This window comes from Mixophyes fleayi, chromosome 10 (genome assembly GCF_038048845.1).
Source record: "Mixophyes fleayi isolate aMixFle1 chromosome 10, aMixFle1.hap1, whole genome shotgun sequence".
Classification (NCBI taxonomy): Eukaryota; Metazoa; Chordata; class Amphibia; order Anura; family Limnodynastidae; genus Mixophyes; species Mixophyes fleayi.
The window spans coordinates 55,843,674-55,856,513 of NC_134411.1; the positions used below are offsets into that span (position 1 = coordinate 55,843,674).

The 12,840-nt window shown below is 42.3% G+C and overlaps 1 protein-coding gene across 1 annotated transcript in view; it reads left to right on the forward strand.

Moving 5' to 3' along the window:
• The window catches only part of LOC142104232 (C-signal-like), a 73,504-nt gene that overhangs the window by 30,257 nt on the left and 30,407 nt on the right, over positions 1 to 12,840 (forward strand). The window contains exon 3 of the mRNA XM_075188796.1: positions 3,975 to 4,162. Coding sequence (XP_075044897.1) covers positions 3,975 to 4,162 — 188 coding nt within the window. The remainder of the gene's footprint in view (positions 1 to 3,974; positions 4,163 to 12,840) is intronic.

A 12,840-nucleotide genomic window follows, 5' to 3' on the forward strand; every position in this document is an offset into this window, starting at 1 on the left:
TCTACCTTCAGCCTACTGCTCGCCCTCAGTACCATGGATGTGGGAAGATTCTTTCACACTCAAGAAAATATTCGGTTACATAAGACTTTAAGGTTCGTAACATAAAGCAAACCAAGAGCAAATATAGCACTTCTATAAAAGTGTTAACAAGGTCATACTGCAATGTAAGCGATACAACACACAATGGATACAAGCAGTAGTCGTAGTGGGCTGATATGCTGCTTTCATTGTAAAACTATCAAACTCCATAAACTTACATTTTCCATGCTGCCACTTCTAAATTTAGTAAAATGTATAAATATAACGCTGTAACAGTTTATTTGTAGTCAACCCTGGCATATTCATTATGGGCTTAATTCGGTTTGATCCTTATGCTGAGAAGGCTTCTCCTAATGTTACTATGCTGCGGTCCTGCTTTACTTCTCACTCTGCTTTTGGCAGACGTTAAAATCCATAAGACCCCCAAGGATTCAGGTCAGAGGAAGAAGATTGTCAGTCCTTGCAGTCTTTTTTTTTTTTTTTTTTTTTCTAGCCTCTAATTATGCAGTCTAGCCTGTCCTGACATCTAGTTTACACATTACCAAGTGTCTATCTTGTCTCCAAATGCAGCCTTTTATCCCCCTTCCTGAGAGCAGCATTTTCCTCCTCTGCCAACTCAATTAGCTTGGTCTCAAACAAATTAATTTAATTACTCAAAATGCAACTAGCAAGGGCATAGCCCTGAAATGAGTCTAATTAGTTGAGATGTATTTACCAAGGATTCACTACCTTGCTGAACTGCAGATTATGGTTCTCTGAGAAGCATTTTTAATAGGTATTCATAGAAGCATGAAACCAGTTAAACCTTAACACTTATACTTTAAAGTACACACTAGATATATTACGCTCGTACTGGACAACTATGCTTTCTCTAGCCTCAGCAACCCTTTGTAAGCCTTTACTCACAGAACTCAAACATGTACTGCTGCCTTTACCTATCCCAGACCTCCCTTCTCACGCCCATAAACTTTTCTGACATATTGTTAGTGCGGCCACCTGCCAAATAGCTGCCTCCTGGAAAAATCCAATGCCTCCAATGCTTCAAATGGTCTGTGGTTGGGTTTGGCATACCTACCAGATGGAACATATCACCAGCATCCTGAGGGGCTCCTCTGTGTCTTTCTACAAAGTATGGTCCCTGTGGGCTTCTTATCATAATCAACCTTTGCTCTCATTCTAACAGGAGCCAGACCAGGAACAGGATTACCAGTTTAGACTATTCCTCCCTACTCATCGCATGAACTTTCCTCCCCACATTCCTTCCCAATCTTCCCCACCCTCCCTCCTATAATCCTGTGTTATACCCCTTCTTCTTTTTCACTGTCTTATACCCCCATCCCCCATGTTTAAAATTATCATCTTTACCATATCAGATCAGTACACAGCTGACTTCTTATTGTACAAACACTGTTGGGGAGTGTTGGGTGCCGGTACACACCTCTCCAATAACCTGGACTCAGGAACAGAAAGAATAAAAAAATCACCCCTGACCAAGGTCCATTTTTTTTGTGAGACAAAAGGCACAACAAGTTGGTGAAAAGTGACCCTTGTTTTGTCACTAAGTGGTACCCAAAATTAAGAGTTTTTGTGAAATCAAAGTCTCTGTCATCCCCTGTGAAAATGAGGGCATTCCAGAGCAATTTATTGATGAGAAAAACAGGTAATTCCTCTTAAGAGGCACCAGCTTTTACTATTTCCACAAAGTCTGTAAACTTTATTCTCCATGCGATAGAAGAAGTGCATGCTTGGTATAGCTGTTGCAGCATCTCCTTTATTAGTGACTATTGCTGGTTCCTCCTGACCACTTACTTTGGATCAGGACAGAGCGCTGACACGGGTGCTGGGTTCAACACAGGCGAGAAATGAATTGGATAGTTAACTCTTATCAGTTTGACACAGGATACAGCAGGAAATAGTGGTCATAAAGGATCTTAAGCAGAATGGTGCTTATAGCTCATAAGTAGCCCCAACATCACTCTATGGTAGTGACGATCAATCCAGAAATACTAGATGTAATACTTTTACATGGGCTGGGTTGCCCCTTTTTTATACAGTATGTTACACACATGGTGACACGAGGTAGCTGGCACCACCAAGAGTTCCATGCATGGAATTTAAACATTTGAAAATACACATATTAGACATTTACATTCTTCTTTACACATGACATATGTACAGCAACTAATATCTGATGTGCTGAATTTCTTTTATGAGGGTTTACAGAAGGGATTGACCCTTAGTGCATTGAAGGTGCAGGTTTCGGCACTTAGTGTATTCCTGGATACAAGAATGAACTGGTGGAAATATTTTTTTCAAGCAGCTACAAGGATTTGACCTTGCACCAAGTATTCTGTGGCACCATGGGATCTGAATCTTGGGCCTGATTCATTAAGGATCTTAAATGAAGAGGATCCTTATTTCAGTCTCCTGGACAAAACCATGTTACAATGAAAGGGGTGCAAACTAGATTTCTGTTTTGCACATAAGTTAAATACTGACTGTTTTTTCATGTAGCACACAAATACTTGATAGCTTTTTTGAACACTGAAATTTAAAGTTGATATTTGTGTGCTACATGAAAAAACAGTCAGTATTTAACTTATGTGCAAAACAGAACACTCCTTTGCACCCCTTGCAATATAACATGGTTTTGTCCAGGAGACTGAAATAAGAATCCTCTTCATTTAAGATCCTTAATGAATCAGGCCCCTTGTTTTAGAGGTTATAGTATGTGAACCTTTACATGATGTTTCACTGAAATGGCTCACATTTAAGGAGTTGCAATCACATCTGCCAGAAGAGTAAGAGCACTTCACGCTTTATGGAATCATTTTTGAAAACTTACTGAGATAAAGTAGGCACGAATGCAAGATTTGCTCATAGCACTAAGGTGGTTTCCACATTTCACATTAGTCAAGAGATTGTTCTTCAGTCTCTTTGTCCAAACCCTACAAATGAGAGTGAAAAAGATGACATACTCTGGACATGGTCAGAGCAATTTTGGTGTACCTCTCAAGAAATTCAGGAAAGATGATCGGCTCTTTGTGCTACATGAAAGTCCACGGCAAGGGTAAGCCAGACCCAAAGCTACTTTTCCAAGGTGCATTTGAGAAGTAATTTCACAGGCTTATAAAACAAACACATTATGTGCCAGTGGTATTGAGGGCACATTTCACAAGGGCAGATCCAGTCTCCAGAGCACACAGGGACCAGGCTTCAACAAAATCTATGTAAAGCAACAGGCTGGTTATTGTTTCATGCTTTTCTACAGGCATTATCTTCTGGATATTATGTTTATGACTGACTCCATTTGGATGGAATATTCTTCAAGCAGTTGGTCATTAAAATATTTTATATGCATTGATTGATCGATGTTGGCTTGATTTTACGGACCCACTTTGTGTTATTGCTTGGTAAAACCCTTTTGCAAGGGCTGCCATAGAGTGAAGCCGGAAAAGGCAAATTATGCTCACCAATAATTTCATTTCCTTAAAGTACTCTATGGCAGCCCTAACATTGCCATGGTTAACCCTACCCCAGACTGGTGCCTTTATAGAGTGGAGGGGGGCAATAACAGCATGTGACCTCCAGAGGAAACCTTTTTGCTTGTAATCACTCCATTTTAGTGGAAAGTAGCACAAGCTTGAGACTCAAGCTGCTTGAGGATTTGGGGGGAGCACACTGCCCCTTTTTATTTCTCTTTTATTAAAGAGACTGTTTTATTACAGGTGGTGAGTATACCTGCAAATCTGCTCTGCCAAATGGGTCCCATTACAAGTATAGGCCTTTTAATTATTACTATGATTTTACTTTCAACAGCAATGTGGCGCTGTGAATCAGGACAGTGACTGAGATCGGAGGTAGCCATTTTGCTTTTTTGTTTACATTTTCGAATCTGTGCAAATTTACAAAATGTTTAATCTGTTTATTTACAGATGCCACTAATGCCGACAGTATTAAAGGAACCGTAGCACAAGTTGAAAAACAGCTGAATGGCTCTGGACTAAATTTGCTAATCAACAATGCTGGTATCATGTCACGTCTAGACTTTCAAAACACGAATGCTGATGATATGATCAATGTGTTTAAAACAAATGTGGTTGGACCCATGCAAGTAAGCCAGGTATTAATCTGAAAATCATTTGGGTTTGTTTACTGCAGAAGTTGTGATTATGGACATTTTAAGTATTCGTCATAATGTCATGGTACATGCGTACCATTTTGAATAAGTCTATCAAGTTTGTGTTTTCTCAGAAACTGCAAAATTTTATTCTTGTAACAACATTTCTCAAAATGTATTTTTGTTTGACAAAACAAACAATAACATTACAATTGAATTATACAAATGTTTAACCAATGACAGGCAGAATGGTCCTTCCCCCCCCCCCCCCTCCCCTAAACCAACCAGCACTTTTAATATTTCTTTCCAGGCATTCATTTGTTAAACTGTTGTGAATATTTATATTTTATCTTATGTACATTTTATATAGTTACAATGTTTATAAAAACAGACTGTATGATTCATCCTATATTTGGAACATAATAACCCTACCCATATCTGCCCAGTTATGTCCAAACTCCGCCAACAAATGGTCATATGTGGTTCAAAACCACCCACTTTCCACTAAGCCCAACCCATTTAGTGGGCTGCGAAACGGGACGTCCAGCCAAAATAGGGTCAGTTGTGTCGAAGTCAGCAAATTGGATAAAGTCATTTCAATTAAAATCGAGCAAACTTGGTTGTCTTTGTCTGAGAAGATGCGTACGGTACGCTACGGCGTAAAAGGGCATGTTACAACGTATAAGGGCGTACGCAGCCACAACACGTGGCACAAACAGTATTTATTCTTTTTACATACATTCGCACAAACTCGCTCACTTGTAAAATAGTACACATTAATGGTAATTGCAACACATAGTCATTTATGTCGAAATATAGTAGTATTTATGTTTTATATTAAAGTTATATGCATATTAGTGAAATATATGGAACAGGTTAAAGGAATCATATCATGTGTGGTATCATAATAAACCTCTTAACATTTGCTACTGTTCAGTTCACTCTGCGAAGGAATCGCAGAGTGCATACGCAAGTTATGAATGATAGGGAATTATGAACTACTTAAGACTAAGGAATCTTGGCGGGAAGAGCAGAGCATACCCCCTGGAGAGATGACCCCCTCCTTTGGATTCTTTAGGAGGAACTAGCCAATGATTGACAACCCCTTGGACCTTCCTGAAACGTGGACCAATAGAAGCAAGCTATACCATCTCCATTGTATTACTGTATTCTTGTGTGCATATAAGCAGCAGCTTCACATCTAGTGTTCAGACATCTTGTCCCCAGACTTCAGGATTGAATGACTGTACACTGGATCCAGAGCGCCTGCGATAAGTAACGGCTGTACTTATTATCACTTTGTTTGAATATGTTATACTACTTTTTGCGAATAAATCTATGTGCGTTGGAAACACATTTTGAGGTTCGACAATCGTTATTGGTTAGCGACAATACGCACTTAACAATTTGGGGGCTCGTCAGCTTTGGAGGTTTCGTTGCTGATGATACGCAAGACCAACGGATTTCGGTTCCGCAACAAAGGGTGGAGACGCATCATTAATGGGTAAGAACGCAATGTGTTCAAAACCTGAATTTTACTCTGTGTTATGAAACCAAATGTTCATTTTTACATTGTCTAGGGCACGCTAACTAGAACCTAGGGACAAAAGAGAAAACTGTTTCTTTTTACTGTCGTGCGTTTTAACCATATTACATTGCTTAGCGTATGTGTATTTCCGGCTGTGCGTACGCGAACTTCCGGTAGATTTTCCACGTGGTTAAACAATCGTTTTGATAGTTATACATGCATAGTATAAATCACTTGTGAAAACCTCTGGGACATCATTACTATTGTTGGGAATTCTTTTATTTTCTGCGCAGAAAAGGTGTATGTCGTGTGATTTGTTGACTTTAAATACACTAAGGTTTTATCTATTGTAAAATAGAGTGTCAGTTGCTGTTTGACGAGGCAGGTGCCCAACTGGTGTACAGTATACAAGGCAGGTATACCGGGGGCGGAAACTGAATACGTTTTCGCGACGTGCACCCAAGGGTAATCGTATCGCTTACAGATTAGCTTTAAGCGTTGCGATTGCACCGCACGGCAAGGAAAGCCATGAGTGTGACTTGGGAGTAACGGGGAGGAATTACGTTGGAAAGGCTGATAATTGACTTTACCGGATGCTGCCAAGCGTAATAAACTCAACAGATTTTGTTGGAGAGTCAGGGGTGATCAGGGAGCTGATAACCCTTTAGTCCGCATTGATATTTCTTTGTTAGGGGTCCTTGTTTAATACGAGAGGAAGCGAGTGGACGCGGCTTGTAGCAAATACGTCCACAGGCCGGTAAAATATCTCTAGCGGTAGTGTTGAAAATTGGTGGCAGAATATTGTGTTATTTCTGGAACCCTATTTTGTGGCAGGATATTGTGATATTTCTGGGACCCTATTGTTCAATATGGGTGCTAAGCAAACGCTAGAGAAGGCCAAGGCACTGCCTAAGGAAGGTCCTATTGGTTCAGCGAGATTTCTCATGTGTAAGAAATATGGTGCATACGCAACTGCGTATTGCGACACGTGGGTCAAGATGACCAAAGATTGTGATAGACCTTTCCCAACAATAGGGAGTTTTAATGCAGAGGTACTAAATACTGTAAAAGATAAAGTATGGTTGATTAAGTCAACGAAAGTGAGAAATAGACATAATGATTGTTTAAAATTGTGGCAAATGGAAGGTAACACGTGGCAGAGCAGCGAATGCACCGCGGAAGTAGGCGTGGCGAAAAGCACGCGCAGGGCGGAAGTAGCCGTTGAGAAGCGTGGCGAACTCAGCGCAAGCGCGCCCCCGCCACCTTATGTGGCGGGAGGGGTAAGTACAGCCGTTATTAAAACTGAAAAAAGGAAAATTGCTAAGTTATATCCTGTTTTAAGTCAGTTCAAAACAAATGTATCAGAAGATGAAGATGAACCCACTGTGATTTCAGCCATTGCTCATGCTGTTAATATGCTAGAGGTTCAGCGTAAGTATGGGAAAGGAGCAATGGCTGAGATAGGTGAGAGTAGTGTGATCACTAGGAGTGATAGCGTTCTAAACCTTGAAACAGCAGATCCGGTAGTGACTTCTGAAACCAGTGAACCAGTGGGTGCGTACCCAGTCCGCACAATATCAGTTCCCAATGGGAAACCGGATAAGGATGGTGTAGTTTCTTTAAGAAATGTTACAATGCATTGTCCTTGGACTAGATCAGAATTACGTTCCATTATGACTGAATTCCCAGATCCTAGAAAAGAGTTGGCAAAATGTCAGAAATTTGTTAAAGACTTAGGAAATGCACACGAACCAACCAATAAGGATTGGCGTGTAGTGTTGAGGGTGTGTCTTCCTCCCCATACTGATATACAACAATTTATTAGAGATTGTTTGCTGGAGGAAGATGACACCTTGACTGATGAGATTAACCAAGAAAATATAGAACAAATTGTCAAACACTTAGCCATCTGTTTTCCAGTAGTAGTAAATTGGAGTAAGATTTTCACCATAAAACAAAATGATAGTGAAACTGCAGCAGACTATTTTGGCAGAGCTCTTGCATCAATAACACGGGTCACTGGGATATCCAACATAGGTGAAGACCCACATCACAGAGAGGTAGCTGTAGGAGTGTTAATGGATGGCCTAAGAGAAAATTTAAAGACGAGAGTACAAATCTCAACCCCTGGTTGGAGGGGCAGCACAGTAGATTCTCTTAGAGAGTTTGCTGTGGAACACGACAAAAATATTTTTAGAAATAGGAAAGAAAAGAGTGACAAGTTGATGACGGTGAGTATACAAGCATTAGAGGGAATGCATACACGACCACCAGCATATAACCCACATAACCCGAAACGCAAAATGTTGAGATGTTATAATTGCAAAGAAGAAGGGCATATGAGAAAAGATTGTACAAAGGGAAGGTATAATCCTAATGAAGGGTCACATAGATATCCTCCAAGGAGGGATTCACATAGACTAGAAGACTCACACCTGCCCCCGCATGTTACAGCAGCAAATGCTGCGCGGGAAAGGAATAGTCAGCGCTAGGGGTCAGGTCATACCTGTAGTCTGCAGCCAGTGAGGTTAACTGAGAGTCAGATGGAAGAACCAACAATGATAGTTGACATAGCTGGTAGGAAACAAACTTTTCTTGTAGATACAGGGGCGGCCAGATCTGTGATAACCTCTCCTTTTAATCTACAGGTGACCAGTAAAACTATTCCAGCTATGGGGGTAACTGGAAAAGTGTAACATTATCCTTTAACTAAACCCGCTGAAGTTACTATCGGGCCCCTGCATACCAAGCATTCGTTTCTCTTGGCTGCGGCGGCTCCTACTAACTTGCTAGGGAGAGACTTTTTATGTAAAATGGCATGTGTCATATACTGTACTTCAGATGGTGTGTTCCTAGATATACCCGAGAAGGTCGCTCATGAGGTACAGGACATATTGGACACCCCTCAAAGGTTAATGTTACACTCTCCTGTTATAGAACACAGTCCATCTCAAGTAAAGGGGATGTTGCTGGAAATACCAGGTTCACTATGGACCAAAGATGGACAGGACACTGGACTGATGGCAAACGTAGCCCCTGTCATGGTCAATCTAAAAAGTGGTAGGATAGCTCCAAAAATCCCACAGTATCCATTAAAACCGGAGGTGGAACTAGGGGTATATCCTGTTATTGAAAGGCTGTTGCAACAAGGGATTTTAATCCGTACAGCCAGTACATCAAATAGTCCCATTTTCCCTGTGAAGAAGAGTGGGGGGAGGGGCTATAGATTAGTCCAGGACTTAAGGGGAATTAATGAAGTTGTTGAGAGCCAATTCCCCGTTGTGCCGAATCCGGCTGTCATCCTCATGCAGATTCCACCGTCTGCTAGTCACTTTACTGTCATTGATCTATGTTCTGCTTTCTTCTCAGTCCCTCTTCACCCTGACTGCCAATACCTTTTTGCATTCTTCTACCGGGGAGTGCAATACACATGGACCAGACTGCCCCAGGGGTTCATTGACAGCCCCAGTATTTTCTCCCAAGACTTACATGACTGTTTGCAATCCTTTCAACCCCACAATGGGTCTGTTCTAATTTAATATATGGACGATTTGTTGCTGTGCTCTGATTCTTTTATGTCATGTTTACATGATACTAAATTGTTGTTGCTCCATCTCTCACAAACAGGACACAAGGTGGCAAAGGACAAATTACAGCCATGTCAGACTAAGGTTAAATACTTAGGACACTGCCTCACTAAGACACCTGACAACCGACAGGATTGAGGCCATACAACACATGACTCTGCCGCAGAGTCAGAAGCAGATTCGTACTTTCTTGGGGATGTGTGGATACTGTAGATCCTGGATCCCAGGTTTTTCTATTCTGGCATTACCATTGCAGGAGCTAGTCTCTTCCTCAAAACCAGAACGTGTCGTACACACAGAAGAGTCAGAGCAAGTGTTCTTTAATCTTAAAGATAGTCCGACTAGAGCACCTGCATTGGGAATACCTGATTATGAAAAGCCTTTTGAGCTATACTGTACGGAAGCTGATGGTTGTGCAGCAGGTGTCCTCGCACAGAAACATGGTGACGCTAGCAGACCGGTAGCTTACTACAGTGCACAATTGGACACTGTAGCAAGATCACTTCCAACATGTCTCAGAAGTGTAGCAGCAACTGCTCTTCTGGTAAGTAAGAGCGAGGACGTAGTATTAGGACATAATTCAACTGTCTATACACCCCATGCTGTATCAGCTCTGTTAAATTCAGCCCAAACCAGACATGTTTCTTCAGCTAGATTCACAAAGTGGGAACTAGCCCTGATGGCACCCTCAAACATCACCATCAAACGATGTAGCACCTTAAATCCAGCTACATACCTTCCATATGTGTCTCTAGAGACACAAAGGGTGGGAGGTGAGGAGACCCTGGTTGATGAGGAGTTAGGCAAGAATACTGACACGCATGACTGTATGGAACACCTGAATCAGACCTTTACTGCAAGGCCCGACATACGTGACACCCCCTTAGAAAATGTAGATTTTACGTTTTATACAGACGGGAGTTGTCATAGACAGACAGAGAGCTATGTACTGGTTACGCTGTTGTAGACAATCAGGATGTGGTAGAAGCTGAACCCCTTGATCCACCTCACTCAGCCCAGGTGGCAGAACTAGTAGCACTAAGGAGAGCGTGTGAGTTGGCAGAGGGTAAATCAGCTAATATATATACTGACTCTAGGTACACCTTCGGGGTAGTGCACGATTTTGGGGCCCTTTGGCTTCTTAGAAACTTTACGACAGCAGCAGGTACGCCAGTGGCACACTCACAACACATAAAAGGACTTCTGACAGCAATACAGTTACCCAGAAGAGTAGCCGTCATAAAGTGCAAAGCCCATACCTTTGAAAAAGACCCAGTGTCCTTGGGCAACAACAGGGCAGACGAAGCTGCTAAATGGGCAGCAGGGCAACCTATTACTGTATCGACCGAGACTATGATGGTTTTTCAGACATTAGACATGCAGAAACTAATTGAAATGCAAGATTTGTGTTCCCTTCAGGAAAAGGCGGTCTGGAAGGCGAAGGGATGTGGTCAAGAGTCCTCAGGACTCTGGAGGGATGGACAAGGTAAGCCTGTAGCTCCCCGAACGTACTATCCAAGCCTGGCTGAAGCAGCACACGGCCTGACTCACCTGGGTAAAGAAGGTATGTGCAAACTGGTGAGAGCATACTGGTGTGCTCCCGGATTTTCCTCTCAGGCTGGTAAGAAGGCAATGTCATGTCTTACTTGTTTGAGGAAAAATGTTTGGAAAACTATTCCAACTGAGCCATCCCACATCCCTCCTACAGACGGTGGTAAGGTGGAGAGAGTAAATGGTACTATAAAGAACAAGCTTGGTAAGGAAATGGCTGAAACTGGGTTGGCATGGCCTGAGGCTTTGCCATTGGTCCTCCATAGCATTCGGACCACTCCTAGACCTCCTCTTAATCTGTCCCCCTTTGAGATACTGTTCGGCCGACAACCTCATTTGATCGTGAGTCCACAAGACGACTTGAAGTGTAATAATGAAGTGACTGTACAATATCTTATAAGAATGAGTAGACAGCTAAAGCAACAACAACAAAAACTAAAAATGCTGTCACCTGGTATGCCAGAAACGAACTGTCATGATGTTGAACCTGAAGACTATGTTATGATCCGCAATTTCTTACGTTCAGGTTGTTTAACAGACCGTTGGAAAGGCCCGTACCAAGTGCTGCTGACCAGTACTACATCACTGAAGGTTGCAGAGAGAGACACTTGGGTCCATTCCACCCACTGCAGGAGAGTCCATAATCCGGAGAAAGTGCACGATAAAACTGAGACCGACGACGTAGATCTGCCACTTGTGAGTCTGTTCCGGGAGACCTAAAGCCTGCAGTCGAGACACCTGAACCAGAGACGTTGTGCCAGAACTATCTTTCCAGCGATGGAGTGGCAGTTTTTGTTTTTCTTTTGTTCCAGGATTTTCCTTGTTTTTACTCTTTCTAGGACATTCTATTTTTGTGAAGGAGGATGGAGGACGGAGGAGAGTTCTGATAGTGATACGGATGAGATGGAGGCAGAGGAAAAATTATTAGAATACTCAAAGCAGCCCATTATTAAGCTTGGTCCGGGGGTTATGAAAAGGTCTGGTAGCTCAGGAACTCTGAGGCAGTGTGAGGGGCTATTGTCTGATGAGTATTGTATATGCAAGGTCTGTGACTCCCTAGTTGAAGAGAGATGCATCCAACGATGCCAGTCCCCCAGTACTCTGAATATAGGCGGGCATCCTTTGGAGGATTATCACTCCCTGGTGGGTAAGGTGCTAAACCAAACCGAGTGTTGGGTGTGCTCTCACGTGCCGCAAGGGCAGCATAATATAGGACTAGTGCCATTACCTCTAAACATATCCGAAGTACTCGAATTGAGGGGTGGGGGGCCCATAGACGGGAGGTACAATAACACTAGGTCCCCTAGTCTGACGCTTCGACAATACTCCATAGACAGATCTTTGCTGTGTCTAAATATCTCTCATGCAAAACGTCTGGAGAATTGGGAAGCTGACCCATCAGATCAGACAATGGCTCGCCACACTCATTTTAGAGGGAGACTCACAAGGTCACCAATAGGCAGGAATGTTGATGGAAGTCACAAACTAGGGCGTATAACCAAACATAAGAAAGTAGCCATTGGAAAAGTCTCTATAGATAATTGTAAGAATGTCATCCATGCCGACACGTGTCTGGAGCAAATGGAGACACTAGGCATGGGTAGTTTTATCAAAACTCTGTGTGATATAATTCATGGGCATACTGTTCCTTATGTTCTCCCTGATGATGTGTATTTTGTTTGTGGAAGGAAAGCTTATTCCTGGGTGACTCCGAGTTCCAAGGGCTTGTGCTTCTTAGCTAAACTGGTTCCTGAAATCATGACTATTACTCATGAAGAAATGGTTGGTATTCACAAGACTACATCACCACCATACATACACACACAGTATGAACACCGTGGCAAGAGAAATATGAATCCTGGTGAGGAGCCCATAGCTACAAAATTGATTAGTGAAACTGCTGGTTTTCAAGTTATGGTAGCCCTAGATCTCACCAGGACCGCTCGGGGAACATTAAACTTTAAATATATCCAAGACCTAGCTAAATTAATAGATAATATCACCGAGATGTATGA